Source organism: Mchenga conophoros, linkage group LG11, assembly GCF_057382185.1.
Source record: "Mchenga conophoros isolate Kocher_MC1m ecotype Shallow Benthic linkage group LG11, M_conophoros_male_GT1.1, whole genome shotgun sequence".
NCBI classification, from domain to species: domain Eukaryota; kingdom Metazoa; phylum Chordata; class Actinopteri; order Cichliformes; family Cichlidae; genus Mchenga; species Mchenga conophoros.
Window position 1 is genome coordinate 22,847,824 of NC_140536.1, and position 22,769 is coordinate 22,870,592.

A 22,769-nucleotide genomic window follows, 5' to 3' on the forward strand; every position below is an offset into this window, starting at 1 on the left:
TGGAAGAACATTATAATGCATGTATAATCATGTCCCCAACCACCTGACAAATGTAATTTTAACATTTGCTCCTCTTTTAACTCCGTAAGAAAAATATATGGCTCTTTAGCTGCTAAATGTTCCACTATAATCACCAGTCGGTTTGTCTGCCTGCAGTTTAGCACAAGAAAGGTAGTGCAGTGTGAATTTATCAGATCAAAAAAGCTGTGTGCTTCAGTTTAAAACTACAGCAATGGGAAAGTGAATCAAATGCTATGGACTGTAAAAAACATAAATAAAAAAAAATGTTGATCCGAGGGAGCGGAACTGGGTTATAATTCTCTTTGGATGCTTCACTATGGGCACCATCTTTCATATTACACATTACAGAATTAGAACTGTCATTTACTTTGATCTATTATTGATATAAGTATTGACGAGCACAGCTTTAAGTTTATGATATTGAATCTGTTTTTTGTTTTTCACAGCATCAACATAACTTTCATTTTAGGGTAATGTTCTCCTCATGGACCAAAACAAACTCGCACTGTCATTTGTATAAATCACAGGTCCAGTTTACTGCTGCTATTACATAACAACAGAGGTGGATTTATGCTGGTGAACAACACTTAGCTGTGGAAAAGTTGCTGAGGAAATATATGTGATCATTTGTACCAAATACATATATATGAAATGACTGGAATGGGAGCTTCTGGACTGGATCAGTCACTGATCCAATCCCTAAGAGCAGGAGTTGTATTTATAATAGTGCTTTTATCTGCAGATAAATGTGTCGCTCTGCTTCCCCATTCATGCCATCATCCCTGGAGTGGTTTCAGTTGGCAGAGGTGATGTGTAGCCATCCATCACACGCTTGTTCCAAACAGTGTACATGCACAGCTTGGTGTCAACCCAGTTGACAGTGGGGTCAACCGGGTTGCTGCAGCTTTGGTTGTACCATTGCACACTCTGCAGCTGGTGGTCACACACCATCACACTGCCCATTTTCTTCTGGGGAGAGAACACAACTCTCTATTGGGGCTTTTTACAGGAAACAGATGCAAATAATTTAATTAAAATGAAATCCAAATTATCTGATACTGCAAGAGACAAATGACAAATTAGAGTAAGTGGTGCAACAGAAGTCAAGGGAATGAACATAGCTGTGTGAGTGGCAGCTTCCTGAGGTTCTGGCCATGCTCACCCAGCAGTTATCTGTGACCATGAATGGGCCCCAGTATACAAACTCAGGCAAAGTGTCCATGCAAGTCTGATCATCCACAACAGGTACAGTTATGCTCCTCATGTGGTGAGTGGGCTCATCTGTTTCAGAGGGACACCCTGGATTTCTACCAGGGTGAACAATAACAATGCAGTATTTGTGGTATAATCTATGCCATCTCTTATCAAACAACCTATTTTTTGACAAAAACTTCCTTCATTTTATTCAGAACGTCTACGGATTGCTTCCTATTTTTATGCATTGCCACTTCTCTCACAAAAGCATGAGGTCTAAACCTTGAGTAAATACTATTTTCAAGGTCTACCTCTTTTAATTAGTCCTGATCACTGACTGGGCATTTTGGCAGGCAATTATAAACTCCCCTGATTAAAGAAAGCCATGATTAAAATAGAATGTTCATGCCTTGTTAAAGCAGCGATGACCAGAATAATAATGAGCTTCATAACACATACATTCCCACCTGCTGATGAACCCAACATTCCCCCAAAATATACCCACTGAATTGTGTATCTCTCCAGATTAAGCCCAAATTTTGTGCTTTCTGCTCTGAAGGTACTGCTTGTTCTCTGGTGTACTTATTTTGAAGACAGGTTTACAAAGCTCAAGTAGAATAGAAAGTAAAGAGTTCAGAGAATCACTGAGTTACAAGTTACAGGGACATCACTTGCTCTACACTTGTAAAAGCATACGTCATTTTTTAAAAATTCAGCTTTTTGCATGAAATAGACAGATAAGAAATCACATGATGATTAGGAAGCTTTAAGTGTGTCAGTAGGTGGTTTTTGTGACCTTCAGACAGAAGCTATTTCTTTATTTGATGCTAAGCTGATGTAAGCTGGCTGTTGCTTTATACTAAGTGGACACGCTTAGGAGCTTAAGAGTCTTTTACTGTATATCTTTTCAAGAAGGTAAAAAATACATTTCCCCAAATATTTTCCTGTTTGTCTGAAATCAAAGACACCAGCGGCTGAGAGCTCCTCAGTCTCATATCTTGCTGTGTCTGTTTATGGCAGTTTTTCTTCACTACAGTTTATGGTAACAAGCCATGGGCCTAAAATGAGTACTGTTTACTTTTGAACCAACTGAAACCCTATGTAACATAATATACAGCTACAGAGAGGATTAAACTGTTGCACATCGATTGTATGAGGAGGCTGGATTGAAACAAAGTACTGACACTGTTAATTCATTCACAGATCAGGATCATGTTCCATATATATGAGTCAGATTTGGACACTGAATAGACCAGTGGGGTCTAGCAGCTGGCTTCCCTTCATAGTCTGATTACAGAAAGAAACACCAATTAGTTAATATGTCTTGTTTACCTAATCAAGAGTTCTTATCTCACTCTCAGTAAAAAAGTATATAGAAGCTCATTTCCCAAATTGTTTAAAAAAAGGAAACTCCTGGGACATTTAGCTAAAAAGCATATTTGAGGACCAGATTAAAAGGGGAAAAAACAGCTTATCTGCAGCTATGCTAAATTCTTAATGAGGGATAAAAGCAACAGTATCACTTTTAAATCCACTTACACTGATTTGCGATAGTGGAGCCCTAACCACTGCCATGGCAAGTCTCCCCAGGCAAGCAACAGGTCAGAGAAATAGGCTGCAAATAGGCAGGTTCAGCCAGATGTACAACAACTTAGACTCTGGAGAGTTGAATGGTAGGGACTGTGAATGATCCCAAAGTAACATAAATGTTCTGCTCTGTGCCTTTGTCATGTTCCCCAAGACATGCAGCGGTTTGGTAGGATGTGCAAAGGACAGAAGAGAAAATCCAATTTATTATGCTCAGGCAGACTTCTTAGGCCACTGGCAGGAATAGGCCTGTGACTGAAGAACAGTGAGCTTTAATCAGACATGAACAGCAGGCTGATGAATGTGATTTAATTAAGCAAAATCCCAATTGGGATTTGCAGCAGTTCTGTCAGCATTATTGAGGCTTTCTAACACTGACTACGTAAAACCAAAATGACAAAGCTGAATACAATGACTGATTGACTCATCTGACACAGACAGATTACACGTCCTCTTAAAATTACTTTCCCATTTCATCAAATATAATTGTTTGGTGAAATGCCGCTGAATTCATTCACTGCCATGAATGACTTCGATTAGTGACGATAATTTCTTAACAAATCCGACCAATAAACCAAAAATTATCTTTTTAATTTTAAGGTTTTATTTGGCAAAATCATTCACTAATAAATATGTGGCTTCACAATCACCCAAGGTTACTATGCAGGATATTTGTCAGATCAATAGACATGGCAGGGTCTAGACAGAGGCTGGGACATCTTGCTGTCCCTCAGGGGAGCTTCTGTAACCCGTCAAAAAGATCAAAGAGAAAATAGAAATGTCCTTTATAATATTTATTCCCTTTATTATAGACACAAAATTGGAAATATCTACCTGTGAGCCTGAATATATGGATATAATGACCACAAGGGAAGATTCATGCTATACATATTCTTTGCAGTTTTCTCCTGTATAGTCTGTAAAGGCACTTTGATCAGTCCTTATTTTATTTTTTTATATATCTGCAAGCTTTTTAGGGTTCAGTTGGAGGAACAGACTGCTTTATCACTTTCCAGCACCACTTCCTGCTCAGCTGTAACCTTTGTAACAATGTTATCAGTTCATTTAGGGTGATATACTTTCCTTCCTGTGCCAATTTGTTGCTTTCCTGAAAACCATAAAAAGACTCTTGCCTGTGGTTTATCACATTTTTTATTCAGATGTAACAGATTCTAGTTACAGTTTTTGTGTTCTTTGGTCAAGTTAATATCTTTTATAACATACAAGACCTGCAGGACAGGCTCTTTTGGCTCAGTGGGCAATATTAAAGCCATTTTTTAAGGTTAGGCCATGCTAAGTGGACTCTATAGCGGTCAGTGGTGTCATAGATAAATGGGAAAAGCTTTTGCAATAGTACAAGAAGTAATAAAAAAAGAAAAAGTAAAAAAAAAAAAAAAAGACAATATGACTGGATTCCCGCTTCTGTTTATAAATGGAATATTTATCATATCATTTCAAAACCCTTAAAATACTGCATGGCCTCTTGGGAAAACAAAATGTGTTTATAATTTTATTTTGTCCTTTAAGTCTATAAAAAGATATCAGATTTGTTTTATCAGTTAATAACATGATCATGTGTAGATATTTATAAAAATCTAAAAGATGGAGATCTCACACAGCTTGTTAATGTTTCATGAACTTTGTTTTGTGGAAAAAAATCAACATTCCAGGCAAGCAAATCACTGACTGATGAAATGTGAATGTATGTTTTGCAGACATTATAAAACAGCTTTAGAGGTATTCAATATGGTCAGTGTTATTCAGCTGTCTGATGTTTAATTAATAGGTACAGTTGACTTTTTTTTTTGTTTGACATACAAACATTTGATATGCATTTTAATTATCAATACATGTTTAAAGCAAGTGGAAACAGATTTTTTCCAAATAAAAGCTGGAATTGAAGTTCCTGCATTTGAAGCCACCAGCCAGCCGGGGCCTTTCTGTGAGGAGTTTGCATGTTCTGCCTGTGCCTGCATGAATTCTCATTGAGTACTTCAGCTTCCTTGCACAGTCCAGAGACATGTGTGTTAGGCTAATTGGAGATTGTAAATTCTGCTGGGAATCACTGCTCGTTTCTATGTGTTAATAACCCTGCAATTGACTGGCAACCTGTCCAGACTGTCACCTGCCTTCACCTTATGTCACCTATGATAGGCTGCTCCCATTATGTGAGCCTCAATTGGACAAGAAGGTTAAGAAAACTAATGGATAGGGGAGAAAACACTGCAGAATGCAGCTCCTTTCAAGCTCATCCACTCTGTATGCATGTTCAGTTGCAACTCAAGGATCTGAAACCATTATTTTAATATTAATATTTGTCTATTCTTTTTGTTCCAGTGATTATAGTCATTGTAGATGAACCAGGAGTGGTAGTGTTGGATCACTGTAGTCCTTAAAACCCACACAAATGTGTAATTTGTTCTGTGCTTCTCTGATGCAGTTTAGATCCTTTGCAACGACTACACAAGACAAGATTCTTTAAAGCAGATTTTTTTTTGCTTGGTTTGTTTCTGTTGGTAATAGCTTCAGAAGAAGCCGCATGTTGTAGATTTGTGCATTAATTAAAAATCACTTGCTCTTGCATCACTGATTGTCAGTATCCATAAAACAAACTTCAGAGTCTTTGTTGTTTATTCATCTCTGTCAATTTCCCGCCGCTCACATTTTGCATGTTGTTTCTTTTCATCCATTATTAATTACAACAGAAGCCTCTGTTCTTGTGCTGCCTGAGCCGATAAAAGTCTCGTGTCTCACTGCAGATTCGTTCAGACAAAATCACGACCTTTTGCATCACTGAGTTGAAAGATGACACCGATCTTACACAAACAGACGGGGGCAAAATGGGCTGAATTTACTACATCAAACACTTCACAAAAATACCATGTACCAACCACAGACACCTGTTTATGTTTTTTTCAGTATAAATATTTTATTTCAAGATATAACAAACTGAAATTTATTCAGAGATGCCATGGTACTGTGAGGAAATATCAGCATATCAGCAGGTGGTAGCAGATCTTAAAATGCTCCCTTTCTTGTGCTTGCCAAATTCTCATGTCCATTTTCTCATTCCAAGCTCTTAGTTGTTTTTCAAAGGGCTAAAGTCCCCATTGGGTGGTTATCATTATTTACCTCCAATGCAGTGGATTGAGAAAGTGCTACAAAATGCACCTCGTCCATTGTGTTAGAGAGTTTGACACTTGCGTGTGGGGAGAGTATCGCCAAGGACAGAATGTAAAATGAATTCTGAACCTTTCTTGTGTAGGTTGAAAGTCCTTACACAACCATGTAACGTTGTGGAGGTCATTGGATAACTTTTTTTTCACTATTAATGGTGAAAAATATGGTAAAGCTGGTCCTGTGCAATGCCAAGATAGGTGCTCATAATGTTGGAAGTTTCAGTGTAAAGATTCCTGTGGTAAAAACACAGAATGAGAGCAGTTATAGATTAAAATGAAAGTTTTTTTGAATTCATCTTAATATCAAAATGTCTTACTTTGCCTTCTCCTCCAGCTTCAGGCCTTTGATCTGTTCCAGGTAATCACTGGCAGTGTTGACCGCACCTGCATAATAGGACTTGACAGTATCTGTTATTTTTGTGATGGTCCCTTGCTCTTCCTCATCAACCTGCCTCGGCACACGGAAGCTTTCAGCACCTATGCAAAAACAGGCCACATTAGTTAGAGGGTTAAAGACACGAGAGGCAAAAAAGACAGAGAAGAAGAAAAGTCTTTCACCCTAATGTCTTCACTTAAAACAAAACTTCATTTCCTGCTAAAGATGGTATGTCAATGCATTCAATAGCTTTTCTATATCAGAATATGTGATGTGAATTTCAGTTTTAACCAAAATGAAAAACAAAAACATATCATTTAGTCATCTGGTTTGTATCCATTTTCTTGAACTGAATGTGCTCATTATTACTCTGTAGAGATCTCGCTTATGTTACAAACAGGTTAGGATTGAAAAGCTTAAAGTTTTATTATCACTGATTCATAAAAACCTCCTGGTATATTATATATTTGTGTTGTTGGTTTTACTCTCTGAGGACAAACTTACTGAGTGCAAAAAGTGCAACAAGCACAGTGATGACCAGCAGCTTATTCATGGTCCTTGGATCTGTGAGGAAAAAAAACATTTGAAGCTTCCTTCTTTCCATCCACTAGGGTGAGACATTGTCCAAGATTTACCCACTCATCCAGCCGATGTGTTTGTTACATTAACTGTGCATATATGTTGTTTTAGTCCACTTCTAACATTAAAACACAGAAGATCTCCCCAAATCTCCCAAACGGTTAGGTCATCTTTTGGCTTTTTCTCATATACAGTGAAACAGCATGCGTCTATTTTAAAACTGCTCAGTAAATGAATCAAAAGTGTTGGTACTCACTCTATTCCTCTTCAGAAGTGACTGTGAAAAGAAAAAAAGTAAGAGGTAGTGCCGGCCCAGCTTGTTTATATAGGAGTGTAAAAGTGGTGACTTGTTGCTCTCAGAGCCAAAGTGCACTCTGTGGGAGATAAACCTGGACTGCTGTCAGCTGTGCGTTTTTTTGGAGTGGTTCATCATTGTGTCTTGATAAAGCAGATATTGGGATAATGCAAATACAAGGATAGTGAATAAAGCATGACAAGGTACTTATAACAGTGGTAGCACAGCTGTGCTTAGGAGTGACTTTCATAGTATAGACTGAAAACAGCATTGTAGAAGAATACTGACAAATAAATGTGGCCCAGTCAATTCTTTTCCATTGATAAGGTCAGTATCAGCAGACTGTTACTCCTTGCGCTGTTCACAGTCTACATAAGGAGGCACTTTAGATTTGTATAACAAGACTCAGTCATTCATGACACACTGCAACAGTCCCAAGTCCTTTTAAAATGGTCCAAAGTCTAAAGTGTGCTGAACACGTCACCCACACTGATTCTGGTTATGAAACAGTTAGGCCGCATTAATGAATATATGGTGTTGCATTGAAAACTCTTAAGAATTTATTTATTTTAGGTTTTTTTTAGAACAAAAAACAATCTCTTTCCACTCGTCTCTTCAAAAACCTTCAGGAAAGGAGAAGTTTGGTCACAGTTACATGCGGAAAACATTGAATCCCCGTCTTGATTCTTCTCAATTTGAAATGAAAATACAAGTCTAAAGCCGGCTGTTCATGTTATGTTGTTTTGTTCTCATGTGCTCTTTATTTCCTATTTTCCCTAATAATTATAACATAATTATAATATTCATTCTTGAGACAAAATCTGTCTTTTTAGCCTTGAGGCTGTGGTTATATATTAAAGTAAATATTGTGGCTCTGGGTAATAAGTGACAGTTTCTTGCTTGCCATCGGTGAACATTTGGTGAACAGAATTCAGAGTCCAGACAGCTTTGTCAATATCAGTCACATGCTTCTTTTTTTTTTTTTTTTTTTTTTTTTTTTTAGCCAGAGTAAAAACAATTTTATGAGGAAACAATTTCAAATAAAATTCTGACCTACGGAAATATTTGTGAGATGTTTAGATCTCTTTTTGGAGAAGACAGAATTTGCCAGAATTCACGAGGGGACAGGTTTAAAAACATTTCAGTTTGTGCTGGGAATAATTGTTAATGTGACAAAAAAAAACTGAGTTAAGAGCTGTCTCCTGCGATGTCTACATGTTGATGGAGGCCTAAGTAAACATTCAATCCAATCATGTGTTCCAGTCTCACATGTCATGTTGTGTGCGACCCCAAGAACTCAGGTCAGTTGAGTGCAGCTGTGGGCAGCAGTGGGGTTCAAACTGTTTGAGAATTTGCACTTTTGATTCAATCCAACTGAATAAACGCTGTGATGGCTCATCTCGGCATGGTTATTGCTGTAGCTGAAAATAACGTTGGTGTATCATTGCATTATAAATTCAATCAGTGATTTCTGCTATCATGCCGTGAACGCAGGAAGAGTATTTGTTTGCTGCTCATATGAGTAGAATAAGGCAGATATTCCACATGTTCTTGCAAAGTGCTATTCAACAGGAAACCTGTATCAATATTCAAATTATGGAAAGTTAATTCAAATAAAAACGTCTGAGATTATTGTACAGTTCTCTTTAGTAATTTTAGGTTAACAATCAATTTATGTAAAGATACAAAAGACACATTAATAATGTGTTTTCAGTATTTCTGGCACTAAAAAAAGTTTTCATATGGGATTATACAAATTCACTACTCAGGGGACAGAGTTTGACTTATTTCAGGGTATTAATGATATTATTAGCTTGTGTTTAAAGCACCAGCTTTTCATTATATTTCCAGTTTTATCAAGGGGACAGCTCACTGCAAAACCACAGTGAGTAAAAAATAAACCCATGGTGTTTAATTGAGTTTTCTTTTTAAATTTATGTTGTAATAAATAATGTGTTTTCTTCATAATTAAAAGTATGAAATGTATGAAAAAACTCTATACATACTTTAAAAGATACATTAGAAGATTATGAAATAACAGAATTATCAAAGCCTAGAACTTTTTCCTTGTATTATAACAGGAGAGGATCTGAGTGTATATGAAGAAACATATTTCACAGAGTTTTCACTTCATTTTATTGAACACGCCCACATTACATACACAGTCACACACAAACTCTGGTTAGTGTTTCAAACATAAAATACTGTACATGCACAATTTGCATATGTGGTGTTGACATGTTTTTCATGGTTTTAACTCTGCATGTTTGGACAAGTATTTTGATTTAAAAGAGGCAAAGAATAGTATTTGTATTCTTCTTCTCCGGTGTAGTTACTATGACCTATCATCTAACAAGGGCTGCTGAGAGGCAGTTTGCTCCAGTTGGTCTTCTTTACTCAGCGGGCAGGACTTCGTCCAGGACTGATTTAGCGTGGTCAATGCCCCTGCCCAGGGTGATGCCAATGTGGGGGCGCAGGTAGTGTTCATAGACACCCAGTGCTGCTGTACGAGCCTTGTCCACTAAGGGAATTGCTTCCTGACCGATAGCACTGATGAAAAGAGGAAAAATGGATGATTTTAAAAGTATCCATGATTAAAGAATTTACCAAATAAATCAACAAAACCATAAAAACTGTCTGTATGTGTTTGTGCTGAAATTGTGAAATCTAAACGTTAATTAAGTAGCATCTAATAGCAAATTATGTTTCAAGTAATGACATTAGCAGCTTACAAAGGTTTATTTTCTTTTGGAGCCGCCTGTGAAACATTAAGCGTTACTAGGATAGTTATAGGTGAAAACTTACGAGGCAACTTTCACAAAGGCTTGGTACTCAGGCTTGCTCTGCAGATTTTCAGCAAATTCCCTGACATCCTGTGAACGCTCATTGTCACGTAAGCCCTCCACAACGGGAGTGGCAGCAGCGTGCACCTTGTTGTAAAAATTCATCAGTCTCTTCATGAATGTGGCTTTGTGGGTGTTATATAACTCAACCATTTCTGGCGATGGTTCGGGAAGTGCACACAGGCTCATAGAGACTGGAAGGCAACAGAGTTGAGATTTTTAGAGAGAGAGATGAGAACTAGTACTATTAAAACAGTTGCAAGTAAATTCAATAATTACTGGTGTATACACATGTTAAAAAGAGACAACAAAAAAGATTAATTGTTGCACTGGGAAATTTCACTAAACTGTTTGGGGGTTAGTGTGTAAATTTTTATTTAAAAGCCAAATAAAAACTGTCCCACATATCTTGGCACCTCACTCTCAGTATCAGAGTTCCTTGGTCAGTATTTACATTTGAAATTTTTCTGCTACAGCAGCTCACTATATTATAAAATTAAGCACTTGTGTTGCATGTCAGCTACATATAAATACACGCAATATTCATCCATGGCGCAGTGTTCATTAAATCCCTGAGTGCAATAAAAGCATGTTAGACTGGGCCAATCAAACATCATTAAAAACAGTCACATCAAACTCAATTTAACTTAACTGTTACAGAACATTTAAGGTTTACAGGGTGACTTACCCTGCAGCACCAAGATCAGTGCAAAAACATATTTTGCATTCATTTCTGAAAGACAAAAGAAGAAAAAGCAAATGAAATTCACATTTCAACTTATTGAATTGTTTTCATATTTTATCAACTTAAGATCATGAACAAGGTGATTAAATTGCTAACATTTAAAGCAAAACTGCATTTCCTAAATATTTCACGAAAAGCTGTTTTAGTGAAATCTACTCTGTAGTTGCAGAAGAGAAGCTGCAAGGGCAGCTGCAGGAAGAAAAAGGGATTACCTGCTGTTGCGTTGGATGCACAGATCCGAGAAGTGACAGTCTTCTCTCAAACCGAGTTGTCTGTAACTCAGAGCGCACATCTGGACAGGAAGATATAGGGGGGGACTGCAAACAAACGTCATCTGATGAGCATACACACACATGCTTGCATGCACATGCACGCAAACACACACACACATACACCTACACAAAGTCCAGTGTATGTGACATTCTTTAAATACAGAATGTGGAAATATGGCTTAGTTGTTATGTAATCTTTCTGAAATGTACGTTTATCCTTATCCATATGGCAGGATGCACTGTGGCACTGTGGAAGTTGCATGTTTGCAGAATGTCATAACAATTACACCTCATTTTATAGAAAAAACTAAAGCAGCTCGTGTGTCTGTATCTGTTATGACAAAAGATAATGTTAACTGTATTGGCTCTTGATAATCAGCACTTTTTTAACAGCAGATTTTATAGTGTGTACTCAGATATTGGTGTCAAATGGTCAACAGGTCAAACATTCAGAACCTGCCCCAACGCATTGTACTGAGCAATGGCTGCTGGGCATTCTGCCCTCACCTTTCACCCTAATACCCTGCCAGCAATGTGATCAGTTCTCTTTTCAATAGTGTTTTAAAAAGGTTTCTCCTCTGTATATCTTCATCTCACTGTTTTCTTTTTCTTTTTAACCTTATTTTTCACATATCCACATGCATCCATTTAATGCTTGAGATTTGTTTTACTTGTCGATTAATGCACCTGTGTGTGACTTGTACTCACGTAATCAAGAAGACAAGCTTTTCAGCTTCGATTAAAACCAAAACCAAAATGTTGGTTAATCGGATTCAGTTGGTGTGCTCTTTGTTTAATAACAACCAAACAAATACAAAAACTCTAAAACCTGCAGCAGAGGCAAACAGATATGTTGTACGGATATTTATTAACAACTCATTTGATTTTTTTATGCATCATACATTAGTACAAGCCTAATGATAAACATTAAATTATGATCACTTCAGCAGTAAAGCCATGACGTTTAGTAAGAATACTGATTTACTCAGTTGAGTGAGTTAATCAACTTGAGTTGTGTTAAACGGTGTGTAGTGGCCGATGGTAGTCTGAATCCTCTCCCACACTGAGCTTTTGACACCAGAGGCCCATTCAACATAGCTGTCAGTCACCGGTTGAATGTGGTCTTCATAATAAGCACCAGCAAAGCCTTGTGTTAGTGCCCCAAGCGCCAGGATTTTATTTTTGGCTGCCCTGTGAGATAAAAGCAGCAAAGTACATATAATACACAAATAAATATGTTATTGTGCAAACATTTTGACACAATAAGTGAAATCAAACTAAATATTTTAACAATTCTGATAATTTACTGATCATTTACAAAGAGTTCTAGTCTGAACTTATGAATGAACTGCATTCAGTGGTCAACAGGGTTTTTTTTTCTGAAATACCTGACCCTCTCTGCCAGCTTCTGCAGCAGTCCTGGTGAGTCAGGTTCTTTTGTGGGCTCTATTTGGGCCAGAAGTGGCCCACATGCTGCAAAGAAAGATGCTTGTCAGTCAATTAGAACAAAACAAAACGTGATCAGAAATGACAGAATCAATACTGAAGATAGTATAAAGTCATACCTTGCATTAGTAAGAAAAGACTGAAAAGAAGTGCTTTCGTATGGGGCTGTCATGGAGAATTAAAAAAAAACATACATCATAACACTTCATGATATTGTTATTAATATAACAGAACTCTTTGTCCGCACAGTCCATATGCAGTTCACATTGGATGCAAAAACAACAAAGTTCTCAGCAGATTATATCAAAACATACTGGTTCTTTGTCTTTGACAGCTACAAGAAAAACACAGATTTCAAAATAAAATTTGTCAGTTTGTGCATTGTCATTAAAACTACCATGATCAAAAGAATATATTTTACCATTTCCTCTGGCTCTGGTCAGCAGGAGTTAAATGAACCAAATGTTATCTAGCCACTTTATTTGTATTTGGTAACCTTGGCAATGTGAACATTGGTCCTGATCGGATGATCATTCATCAGGTTTTTTTTTTTTCTTTGATTCACCGGTAGCAAATCAACAAGTCTTATTGTGGTTTTATTTTCTCCCTAATTTGACTTTGAAAAGTTTTGTTGTCTTAGCTAAAAAAAAAAACACTCACATCTGACAGGGCATTCAAAGACATTTGAGTTAAGTTTTAGTTGAGGTAGTTAGTTTTATACCTTTTTGAAAGATGGAACTTTTACTTGTTTAGGAAAAATTGGTTTAATCCATTTAACACAGATCTACCATTTACAATGTGTTATGATTTGTCTTTCATGTTAAGTATCACTGTGTTACAATATGAATGTTAGTAAAATCTAATTTTTTAAAATAAAGTCCCAAACTCTTGGGATCTTTTACTAATCAACCAAAGCTGAGTTCCACCACTGAGCAAATACACTTTGGTTTAGGTATCTCTATTTTTGGCAGACGTTGATATGCGCTGTATTTACAGAGAAGTCAAAGTCTGTCTTACAGCACCACAGATTTTAAGTAAAAATCTGGAGCAAAAGGTTCCGATAGACAAACATTTTCAGCTAAGCGAAGCATTTCTGTGGGCAGAGTCCACCATAAAATTGATTTTGTGTCGCAGTCCTCAGAGTCTGCTCTTCCATATGGAAACAGCTCAGCACTAATGTTCAGATTATGTTTCATAAGAGCACTGTACTCACAAACCTGGTCTTGCAGCTGTCTAAATATGCTGGATCAAAATTCTGTTGCCCTTGTCTTTAAACTGCTTTATGTTAAACATCTGGACAGTACAAAGAAAACATTGTGTATGTGTGTCCCTGAAAAGGCTGCAACTTAGCAAAAAAACAGAAGAAAAACTATTACAATGCAGAAAATGCCTGTTCATAAGGTACACCAAGATAAAAGTGATGTATAAACAGCATTGCAAAAGATCTCACCTTCAAGAACATCAAAGCTTTGAAACTTTACCTGACATTACCTTAAAGTGAAACTAATTTCACAACAATTTCAAACAGGTGATATCAATTGCGTGCCCATGTCTGCACCAGCAGCTGACCTCTGTCAGGTTGTTCTCTTCAGGGAAACAGAAATCAATGAACTGGAACAACTTGCTGATTATTAACTCATCATAAACAGTGGCTTTATCCCAGGTGTTGTGAAATGCACAAAGCCATGTTGGCACTTGACCTTTGCTTCAAATTACTGACACAAATGGATTAATATCTATTAGATGTTACTTGGTAGCCTTTGAAAAAACTAGTCAGATTTTTAGTGGCCATTGGTAGACAAATACATAATTCTCCAAATTTACTTAGACATTCCACATATGTTAATAGTAGGTAATTAAAGAAGTTCATATAACAGTGTTTAGGCCTGGATTCTGGAAGTACTTCAAAGGTGGTTCACAGACCTTTTGTTGTTTTTAGAGTGGACAAAATTGGAATAGCGTAGTTATGTGTTTCTATAAAAAACAAAAATAATCTGAGCAGACACTTTGAAATGATGTATCAAAACAATATTGCCTTTAGTCACTTGATACTCCAACCAGTTTTTTTTTCCATTTATCTATTTATTTATTTTAATGAAGTTGACAGTCTCTGGCACTTGATTGAGATATATTTTAGATAAACAGGGCACGGTGGTTAGCACTGTTGCTGCACAGCAAGAAGGTCCTGAGTTCAATTCCACCCTCAGGCCGGGGTCTTTCTGTGTGGAGTTTGCATGTTCTCCCTGTGTTTGCTTGGGTTCCCTCCGGGTACTCCGGCATCCTCCCACCGTCCAAAGACATGCAGTTTGTGGGGTTCGGTTAATTGATTAATCCAAATTGCCCATAGGTGTGAATGCGGGAGTGAATGTGAGCGTGGCTGGTTGTCTGTCTCTGTGTTACCCTGTGAAAGACTGGCGAACTGTCCAGGGTGTACCCCGCCTCTCGCCCTATGACAGCTGGGATAGGTTCCAGCGCCCCCCGCGACCCTGAAAAGGATAAGCGGAAGTGAATGGATAGATGGATGGAAAATAAATAGAGTGTGAGCAATAATCCATCTATGTATCCATCCATCCATCCATCCATTTTCTTCTCCTTATCCGGGGGCAGCAGCCTAAGCAGAGAAGCCCAGACCTCCCTCTTCCCTTGCTTGTCCAGGGGAGTACCAAGGAACAATGTTCTCAGTTCCCAGACCAGCCAAAAGATACAATCTCCAGCGTGTCCTGGGTCGGCTCCGGGGCCTCCTGCCGGTGGGACATGCCCAGAACACCTCACCCAGGAGGCACCCAAGGGGAATTCTTGTCAGATGCCCGAAACACCCCAACCAACTCCTTTTAATGTGGAGGAGTAGCAGCTCGGAATCCACTCCCTAATGAAGTAGAGATCCTTACCCAATCACTAATGGAGGGGACAGCCAACCTTGGGAAAAAGCTCATTTCTGCCGCTTGTATGTAAATCTGAGCAATAAATCACAACTCTGAAATCAATTTAATTTGTAAATCATACGTACAAATTGCTATTTGATTTAAGTTTTAATTGCTAATAAATTTTTAAAAATGTAATAATAATAATAATAATAATAAATAATAATTTCATCTGTTAAAATGAATCACACCTCTCAGGTTGTTATTGATTTTCCATGGAGTTTAAGCAACAAGTGAGAGTTTAAAAACTTCAATCCAGTTAGGATCCAAAGGTGTGCAAAGCATATGGATGGTCTTCTGTAATAGACAGGAAGCATTTAATTAGTGCTTAAATTTATTACAGAATTTCCTAGGGCAAGGATAGCTCAGTTGAGTGGTGGTCCCATAATCGGAAGATCGGTGGATCAAATGCACTAATCGGCTACCCTGAGGTACCGTCCTACACACTGCTCCCCGGGTGCCCAATGGCTGCCCACTGCTTCACTGAGTGAATGGGTTAAATGCATAGAGGAATTTCCCCACATGGATCAATAAAATATACATTGTTATTATTATTGTATGGTTAAAAACTGAGGATAACTTAAAAAAATAAAACTTGAAAAAAAAAATCTTCAAAGATTACAGACTTATGTGTGCAGAGCAACATGTTATCTGAAATATCAGCCTTCATGCGTGAGAGTGAGCATCTTGTTGGTGAAGGGCTAGCTGCAGGCTAGTGATAGGATCTTGTCATCTTTTCTACTTTCAATCAAACCAAATTGATATTTCTTAACTTTTAACTGGAAAAGCCTCTGCAGATGGAGGTGATAATCTGATAATCACAGAGAGGAAAATTTACAAGGAGTGCAAAGAAAGGAACGCCTGAGACAGGATATGTTTAAAGCCAAGAGTGGCCTACCTGTGTATGTTTACTTTGAGTTTTAAAATATCAAAGTTTACTATATGAATAATTGTAAAGCAAACAAACAAACAAACCAAAAGTTGATGTTTTGAGTACATTAGTTTCCTGAGAAAAGCTCATTCTCTTCATCATTGACCTGCAAGTCTCCATGCCAGTATATAAAGTTTTAATAAACTAATACATAAATTAAAAAGCTTTCAGCTTTAATAATAAAATCAGCTTTATAATTTATGTCAAAGGGGTGGGATTAAATAAGTGTTTACTTCTTCCCACTCCCTTTCAACATGTAAATTAATCAGAACATTTTTTTGTATGTATTTTGTATAGTATTTTTTTTCTCTCTTATTTTATTTTCTAAATGTACCTGTAAATTGTTCACATGTTGAAATAAATAACCAATCAATCATCAATCAAAATCTGTTTTAATAAAAATAAATCAGTATTAGTCATAAAAATGAAAAACATACCTGTTTTCAATCTTAGAAGTGTCTTTAAAAAAATCTATGTGCATCTCACTTTGTAAGCACGCTGCGTTTCAGGAGGGTGGCCCAAACACCATGCAACATGGACAAGTGGTGACCTTGAGGCGTCTCTGCCCACTTTAGTGGTCAGCACTGATGTAGTTACAGTAGTGTGGAAAAAGTGTTTGCCCCTTCCCGATGTCCTATTTCTTTCTATGTTTGTCACATTTAGATGTTTCAGATCATCACACAAATCTAAATGTTAGACAAAGAATGCAAAATGCAGAATGCTGGATAGAGACGAGTTCAATTTTATTCAGCAAGACTGTGTGCTGAAAAATAACTCTTAGATGAGAATTCAAAAACCACTACTTGTTTAATTATCATTTACAAGTGATAGTCACAAGTATGTCAAAAAATCTCAACAGTTGTTGGCTGTAGATATTTTATCTTGTGAGGTAAACACAACAATAATAAAGAGAAAAGCCAAACAAAACTAAGATCTTAAATCCGTGTTTCTAATAGTTTTAGGATTGTATTTGTGTGGGAATTCGTGAAGTCATTAGAGGAATTAACTACTGGCTTTATTGATCATTAGCTAAACAGAGCTATGACTTTTTGTCAGCCTAACAACAAAAAACCCAAGGTTGTCCTTATTGTCTTCAATCAGTGACAAGCAGAAAGATGGTCTAGCTTTACAGGTGCTTACTTATAGAGCAACAAACTCTTTTTCCAGGATAAGTGAGGATCTACATTAATGAGACAGAATTTCATCTTCAGCTTTGGGTTCTCATTTAAGGCTGACAAGTACTTCTGATTTTACTTCTGATTTTACTTCTGATTTTAGGTTTTCTTTTTCAGAGGAGTATCCAGAGTATCCAGGGTCATATGCAGCAAGGATGTAACTGTACTAATAAAATAATCAATGTCTTTGGGAATAGTGTTTACGTAGCTTGTGTTGGCACATGGCAACAGTGGAGGAATTAAATCTATGAACTTAGTTACAGCACTTTCTGAACGACATTAATTGTAATGAAATGTATTCTAATGTATGCATTGATTAAAAAAACAGAAATATTTATCAAATTTAAATTGTATATTGAATATATTTAGATATGTACTTTCCTAAGGGATCAGTTCATTACGTAAAATAACATATTTCAGTAGTGATATAATTATTAACAATTGACGCAAGCTATTTGGGAGCTCCTTAAAATCTGGAGTGGTGGCCAAGATTTCAAACTGTGTAAAAAGAAAAAGTGATTTACTGCTTTTGAATAATTAATGACTAGACTGCACTGAATACTGAATAAAAATTTGTCTTTGTAAAGATTATGTAAATTGTTAAGATCAGACTGTATCTGAAAATATTTTTTTGTTTGTTTGTTTGCATTATTGTAACTTCTGTTGTTCATTGATTCAAGAATTGAGAAGTCTGACTTAAAAACATTTGCAATTGTATAATTTTTTTTTTTTTAACTTAAAAGTCTCATTGTACCACACACATACTTAATAAAAGGGGAAAGTAAGTTTTATTTTTATGCATCAGCAACAGTAAAACTTTAATGGGAAAAAAAATCATTCTGCTGAAATATGCAATCCCCATTACTTACATGTTAGATGATTGCTTTTAAATTAACTGAGTGCTTACTACAATGCTGAGCAGTTTATCTAACAGACGTGAATGTTTTTTTGTTTCCTTTGCTCAAACTGTCCTTTTTGTCTTGTTTCCCTTTTTTTCACATCCTACCTTCTTTAGACTTTTATTCCTTCTTTGCGGTTTAAACATTCCTGTCCTCATTTAAAAGAGGAGTAAGTGGGCAAAACTTTATGTGGTCCATTTTGTCAGATAGTTGCAATGAAAAAAGGAGAATGAACTACAACAATAACCTATAGTAACTGTGACCTGAGTTAGAGCCAGGAAGTCAAAGATCTAATTTCTCAACATTTTGTTTTCACAGCAAGCCGTCTGATGCAAAAGGCCAATGTCCATTTGTTGCTGTTGACTTGACCTACAAGATGCTACTGCTATCATGCCACAGTACAATCAAGAACTCTTTTAATCAGTGAATACAACAATACATACACACACACACACTCACACACACACGTCATGTCATGTTTTCTTGCTTTGCATGGCCACAAATTGAGGATCACCCACAATTTATGTTTTAAAATATTTGCAATTTATTTATTGCACTTTTCAAAAAAAAAAAAAAATAAAAGATTACACTCTTTACAGGTAACATAATTATTTAGTCTGTGTAGAGCAACATGACGTGAAATATCGGCCACCCACGAGCAGAGTGAGTATCTTAGGCTGGTTGCTGGCTAGCGACAGGTTCCTGTCCGCTTTTCTACTGACTCATTTCCCCGAATTTGGCTTTCATCTTCTCAAAGGCATCTGAGAACCAGTTCCTGGGCAAAATAAACACGAGTTAGATGACGTTGAATTGTGTGTGTGCCTATATGAATAAATCTTCTTATTCCCTGTATGTTAGAGTACCTGGTGCTGGTTCCAAATTCGCTGTTGTGTATATCATCGAAGGCAGTCTTAGTTTTTTCAGCGATGGACTGGCCAATTTCAGTCAATTTCTGACCAAACCTGTCAAATTTGTCCGTAAAGCTGGTATCGTCTTGGGCCTCTGTAGATGGAGGCATATTCAAAGAGAGGGAAATTTGCATCATGTGAAATAAGAACAGTATGACTGGAACAGGATATGTTTAAGGCCAAGTAGCCTACCTGTGTATGCCACAAAAGCCAGCATCAGCACGGCAACTGCAAGGTACAGTCTCATTTTTGCTGTAAATGACTGAGAATATAAAAGGGACAGATTTTTGTCTTTTTTCACACATTTGCTGAGGATCACTAATGAAAGTGGAAAACAGTTAACGTTTATCTTTCTTTAAAAATTGCGCCTCTGCATGTCAGCACCAAGGTGACTGGACAGCTCCTTTTACTTTTCGTCCGTTATTTCTCTACTTTGAGTTTAAAAAACTGACCATTTTACCGATAAAGCACATTTGGTCATGATATTTTTATTAAAGAAAACAAAACAAAACAAAAAGAACCACAGACACACACACGCAAAACACAAACAAACAAACAAAGGTTTTGAATTATTTCATGCTCTTTGTCTACTAAAGTGCATGTCTCTGCAATCTTTAATAAACTTTCAAAAGATTCTTTTTTAGTCCTATAAAATACTATATATATATATATATATATATATATATATATATATATATATATATATATATATATATATATATATATATATATATATATAAATTAAAAAAATATACATACCTGTTTTTTGTCTCAGAAGAGAAAAAAATCAAGTGCCTTTAAAAGCCTATGTGCGTCCCTCTTTATAAGCGCTTGGTTTTAGGAGAGTGACGCAAACACCAGACAACACGTACGAGTGGTGACCTTGAGTCGTCTCTGCCCCTTTTATTGACCAGCACATGAGTTACATGAAGATATGTTGATTGTAATAGAGACGTGCTCAAATTTATTATGCAGCAAGATTGTGTGATATCCACCACGGTGATAAAAGAGAGAGAGCGAGGAAGAGAGAGAGAGGAAGAGAGAGAGAGAGAGAGACTCTAGATTACAGTCATGAAGTGATGTATTATGTGTAATTATTATTTACAGGTAGTACTCAGAAAAAAAGCATGAGAGACATTGAAAAGCATAAAGACAATATAAGTATGTGTATATATACTTTTGAAAAAATCAAATCACAAGGATATGAAGATATGTGCATTCATGGCAGAAACAGCAGCTTAGTAGATAAGGTGAGATATGATGTAGAAGAACAATAGTTCAATAGTGATATAATCATCACCAACTGACCATTTGGAACCTCCTTTGGACCTGAAGCTCTGGCTAAATGTTTAATTGTATCAAACACTTTGCCTTTAATACTTTTTAATGTGGGGTGACTAGACTGCAATGAATACTGGTTAAATCTGCCTGCTTTTGATACATGGTGCACGTTTTTTAACACAAACTTTCTCTGAAATGTCCTTTTTTCTTTCTTTTCTTGCATATTACATAATATTTTAGAGGTTGGAGCAAACCTTAACTGCTATCATTAAATAACTGTTCAGCAACTTTTTTTCCACCTCTACTCCTACGGATAGTGTCATAATAGCTCAACCCTAATGAACATTAACATTGATGTAACATGACATCATTTGTTATTTGTTTGGTTTTAGAAAGTCAAAAGCAGCAGATAAAGTTCTTCTTTTCATATCTGTCTTATACAAACCTCCCCTTGCTTATAAGAGGAGTAAGTGGACAAAACTATACATGCTCCAATTTGTCAGTTTGCACCGGAAAAACAGTACAGTTGAATGAACTGCAGTAATCCCTATTATGAGCCGAGTTAGAGCCAGGAAGTCTGCATCTACCAATTCAAAGACCTCATTGCTTAACATTTTATTTTCACAGCAAGCAGTCTGATGCAAAAGGCCAATGTCCATTTGTTGCTGATGACTTGGCCTATAAGGTGTTACTGCTATGATGACTGGTCTAATTGACTTAAATACGACTTAACATGCCTCAGCATCTCCATCTCTTTTGTAATGGAGTGGCTGGTGGGCTTATTTATGAGCTTGAGCTTGCGTGCACAGAAACTCCTCTTGAATAATTGTAGGAGGCATAGGGCGTGAAAGTGCATGTCTTGTGTGCTCACAATTTGGAATAACAAGCTTACAGGAGGGCTGTTTTTGTGTTTGGCCAAGGCCCCTGTGGTGACTGATGTTGTGTGCCAGCTCTGAAGAAGGTGAAAAGGATGGTGAGAAGAGTGGGGGTTTTAAAAGGAGGTAAAATCTCTGCAGGGATGTTTTTGGGGTTACTAGCAGTCATGGGCTAGATAGCACCTGCTTTTTTTCCCTTCTTCTTTTCCTTTAATTCTTAGCACTTAGAGTGCAGACAGAGCCGAATTGCTGAGGTAGCAGGATGCTTGTGGTTTTCCTGTTTTTACCATCCATGACTGATCCTTTAACACAGTTGACTGTGTACTGTAGGAGTTTCACTTGTCTGTTCCAAATAAACCCTGGTTCCTGAAAGAAGTGATTTCACCGAGGATAAACACGTAGTCATATCATTAGTCACTCTTCAATGCCCTTTAGCACTGGTAGAAAGGGTAAACATGTTTTGAAGAGAAAAGAAACGGATTAAATCTAGTCAATTCAGGGAAAAAAACACAGAATAAAATAGATATAACTTTCTGTATCAGAGAGACCTGATGATTATTTTGAAAAAAAAAAAAGTAAAGTAGAAAGTCAGGGAAAGTAAGTAGAGTGTTATCAAAGTTTTTCCATTAGAATCCAACGTTTGGTGTGGCAGGAACATGGACAAGTCTTATACTTCTCATCAAGAATCCTTTTATTGTGTTTCACTATTCTTGTATTGCTTTTAATTTCAGGTTGTATTCACAATAATTTGTATTTTTATCAAATAATGTGAAATTTCTAAAGTCATTTTGTGTCGCGACTGCAGAAACTTAATCCTCAAAAATGTGTGCTCTCGAAGCACCGTTTATGTTTCTTTATGTGGTACATATAGTTTACTTATTCTCCCAATAAAGAAAACACAGCTGCATCTTTGTGTTTCCTGGATTCAAGTGGAGAAGAAAATCTGAACAGGGGACAAATGGTGTCCCCTACTGGCCTCGGGCTCAAACTTCAAAGAGAAAATCATGCTGTGTTTAAACAGCCATTTTTACCCTTTTTCATTTAAAGGACCATTTCCAGCGTATGACAGCCAAAGCCACCTTTTTTCCTGTGAATGGTGCCTTTGAACTGAAGTTAAAAAAACATAATTTTGTTCTTAAAATCCTCTTACACTACTAAAACCGCTAGTTGAAAAAGGTTTTGGACAAAATACGGGGAAAGATGGGAAAAAATAAGCAGTTTTCTATATATGTCAAAGTCTCT

The 22,769-nt window shown here is 36.8% G+C and overlaps 4 protein-coding genes across 4 annotated transcripts; all 4 read right to left on the reverse strand.

Moving 5' to 3' along the window:
- Nucleotides 1-5,705: 5,705 nt before the first annotated feature.
- apoc2 (apolipoprotein C-II) lies at nucleotides 5,706-7,286 on the reverse strand. The gene is made up of 4 exons (XM_085291532.1): nucleotides 7,193-7,286; nucleotides 6,862-6,921; nucleotides 6,299-6,458; nucleotides 5,706-6,215 (listed from the first exon to the last, which is right to left on the reverse strand). Exons 2-4 carry the CDS (start codon nucleotides 6,908-6,910, stop codon nucleotides 6,131-6,133), a joined length of 294 nt encoding a protein of 97 aa, XP_085147658.1. The 5' UTR covers nucleotides 6,911-6,921; nucleotides 7,193-7,286; the 3' UTR covers nucleotides 5,706-6,130.
- Nucleotides 7,287-9,350: 2,064 nt separating this feature from the next.
- apoa2 (apolipoprotein A-II) lies at nucleotides 9,351-11,144 on the reverse strand. The gene is made up of 4 exons (XM_085291530.1): nucleotides 11,032-11,144; nucleotides 10,763-10,807; nucleotides 10,037-10,268; nucleotides 9,351-9,781 (listed from the first exon to the last, which is right to left on the reverse strand). The coding sequence occupies exons 2-4, from the start codon at nucleotides 10,803-10,805 to the stop codon at nucleotides 9,625-9,627; spliced, it is 432 nt and encodes a 143-aa protein (XP_085147656.1). The 5' UTR covers nucleotides 10,806-10,807; nucleotides 11,032-11,144; the 3' UTR covers nucleotides 9,351-9,624.
- Nucleotides 11,145-11,940: 796 nt separating this feature from the next.
- apoc4 (apolipoprotein C-IV) lies at nucleotides 11,941-13,051 on the reverse strand. Its single transcript, XM_085291531.1, has 4 exons — nucleotides 12,959-13,051; nucleotides 12,657-12,702; nucleotides 12,480-12,564; nucleotides 11,941-12,282 (listed from the first exon to the last, which is right to left on the reverse strand). Exons 1-4 carry the CDS (start codon nucleotides 12,959-12,961, stop codon nucleotides 12,090-12,092), a joined length of 327 nt encoding a protein of 108 aa, XP_085147657.1. The 5' UTR covers nucleotides 12,962-13,051; the 3' UTR covers nucleotides 11,941-12,089.
- A 5,932-nt stretch (nucleotides 13,052-18,983) lies between these two features.
- apoc1 (apolipoprotein C-I) lies at nucleotides 18,984-20,216 on the reverse strand. The gene is made up of 4 exons (XM_085291533.1): nucleotides 20,131-20,216; nucleotides 19,564-19,633; nucleotides 19,327-19,465; nucleotides 18,984-19,238 (listed from the first exon to the last, which is right to left on the reverse strand). The coding sequence occupies exons 2-4, from the start codon at nucleotides 19,616-19,618 to the stop codon at nucleotides 19,178-19,180; spliced, it is 255 nt and encodes an 84-aa protein (XP_085147659.1). The 5' UTR covers nucleotides 19,619-19,633; nucleotides 20,131-20,216; the 3' UTR covers nucleotides 18,984-19,177.
- Nucleotides 20,217-22,769: the final 2,553 nt, after the last annotated feature.

Bases quoted from the DNA above. Each gene is read 5' to 3' on its own strand.
- apoc2 (XM_085291532.1), bottom strand. From the start codon at position 6,910: ATGAATAAGCTGCTGGTCATCACTGTGCTTGTTGCACTTTTTGCACTC. The intron at 6,459-6,861 runs GTAAGTTTGTCC...GTTTTTGCATAG, and splicing joins TGTTGCACTTTTTGCACTCA to GTGCTGAAAGCTTCCGTGTG. The intron at 6,216-6,298 runs GTAAGACATTTT...TTTTTACCACAG, and splicing joins AAGCTGGAGGAGAAGGCAAA to GAATCTTTACACTGAAACTT.
- apoa2 (XM_085291530.1), bottom strand. From the start codon at position 10,805: ATGAATGCAAAATATGTTTTTGCACTGATCTTGGTGCTGCAGG. The intron at 10,269-10,762 runs GTAAGTCACCCT...GTTGCCTTCCAG, and splicing joins ACTGATCTTGGTGCTGCAGG to TCTCTATGAGCCTGTGTGCA. The intron at 9,782-10,036 runs GTAAGTTTTCAC...TCTTTTCATCAG, and splicing joins GCCTTTGTGAAAGTTGCCTC to TGCTATCGGTCAGGAAGCAA.
- apoc4 (XM_085291531.1), bottom strand. The intron at 12,565-12,656 runs GTATGACTTTAT...CTTTCTTTGCAG, and splicing joins TCTTTTCTTACTAATGCAAG to CATGTGGGCCACTTCTGGCC. The intron at 12,283-12,479 runs GTATTTCAGAAA...TTTATCTCACAG, and splicing joins AAGCTGGCAGAGAGGGTCAG to GGCAGCCAAAAATAAAATCC.
- apoc1 (XM_085291533.1), bottom strand. From the start codon at position 19,618: ATGAGACTGTACCTTGCAGTTGCCGTGCTGATGCTGGCTTTTGTGGCA. The intron at 19,466-19,563 runs GTAGGCTACTTG...CTCCATCTACAG, and splicing joins GGCTTTTGTGGCATACACAG to AGGCCCAAGACGATACCAGC. The intron at 19,239-19,326 runs GTACTCTAACAT...TATTTTGCCCAG, and splicing joins GAATTTGGAACCAGCACCAG to GAACTGGTTCTCAGATGCCT.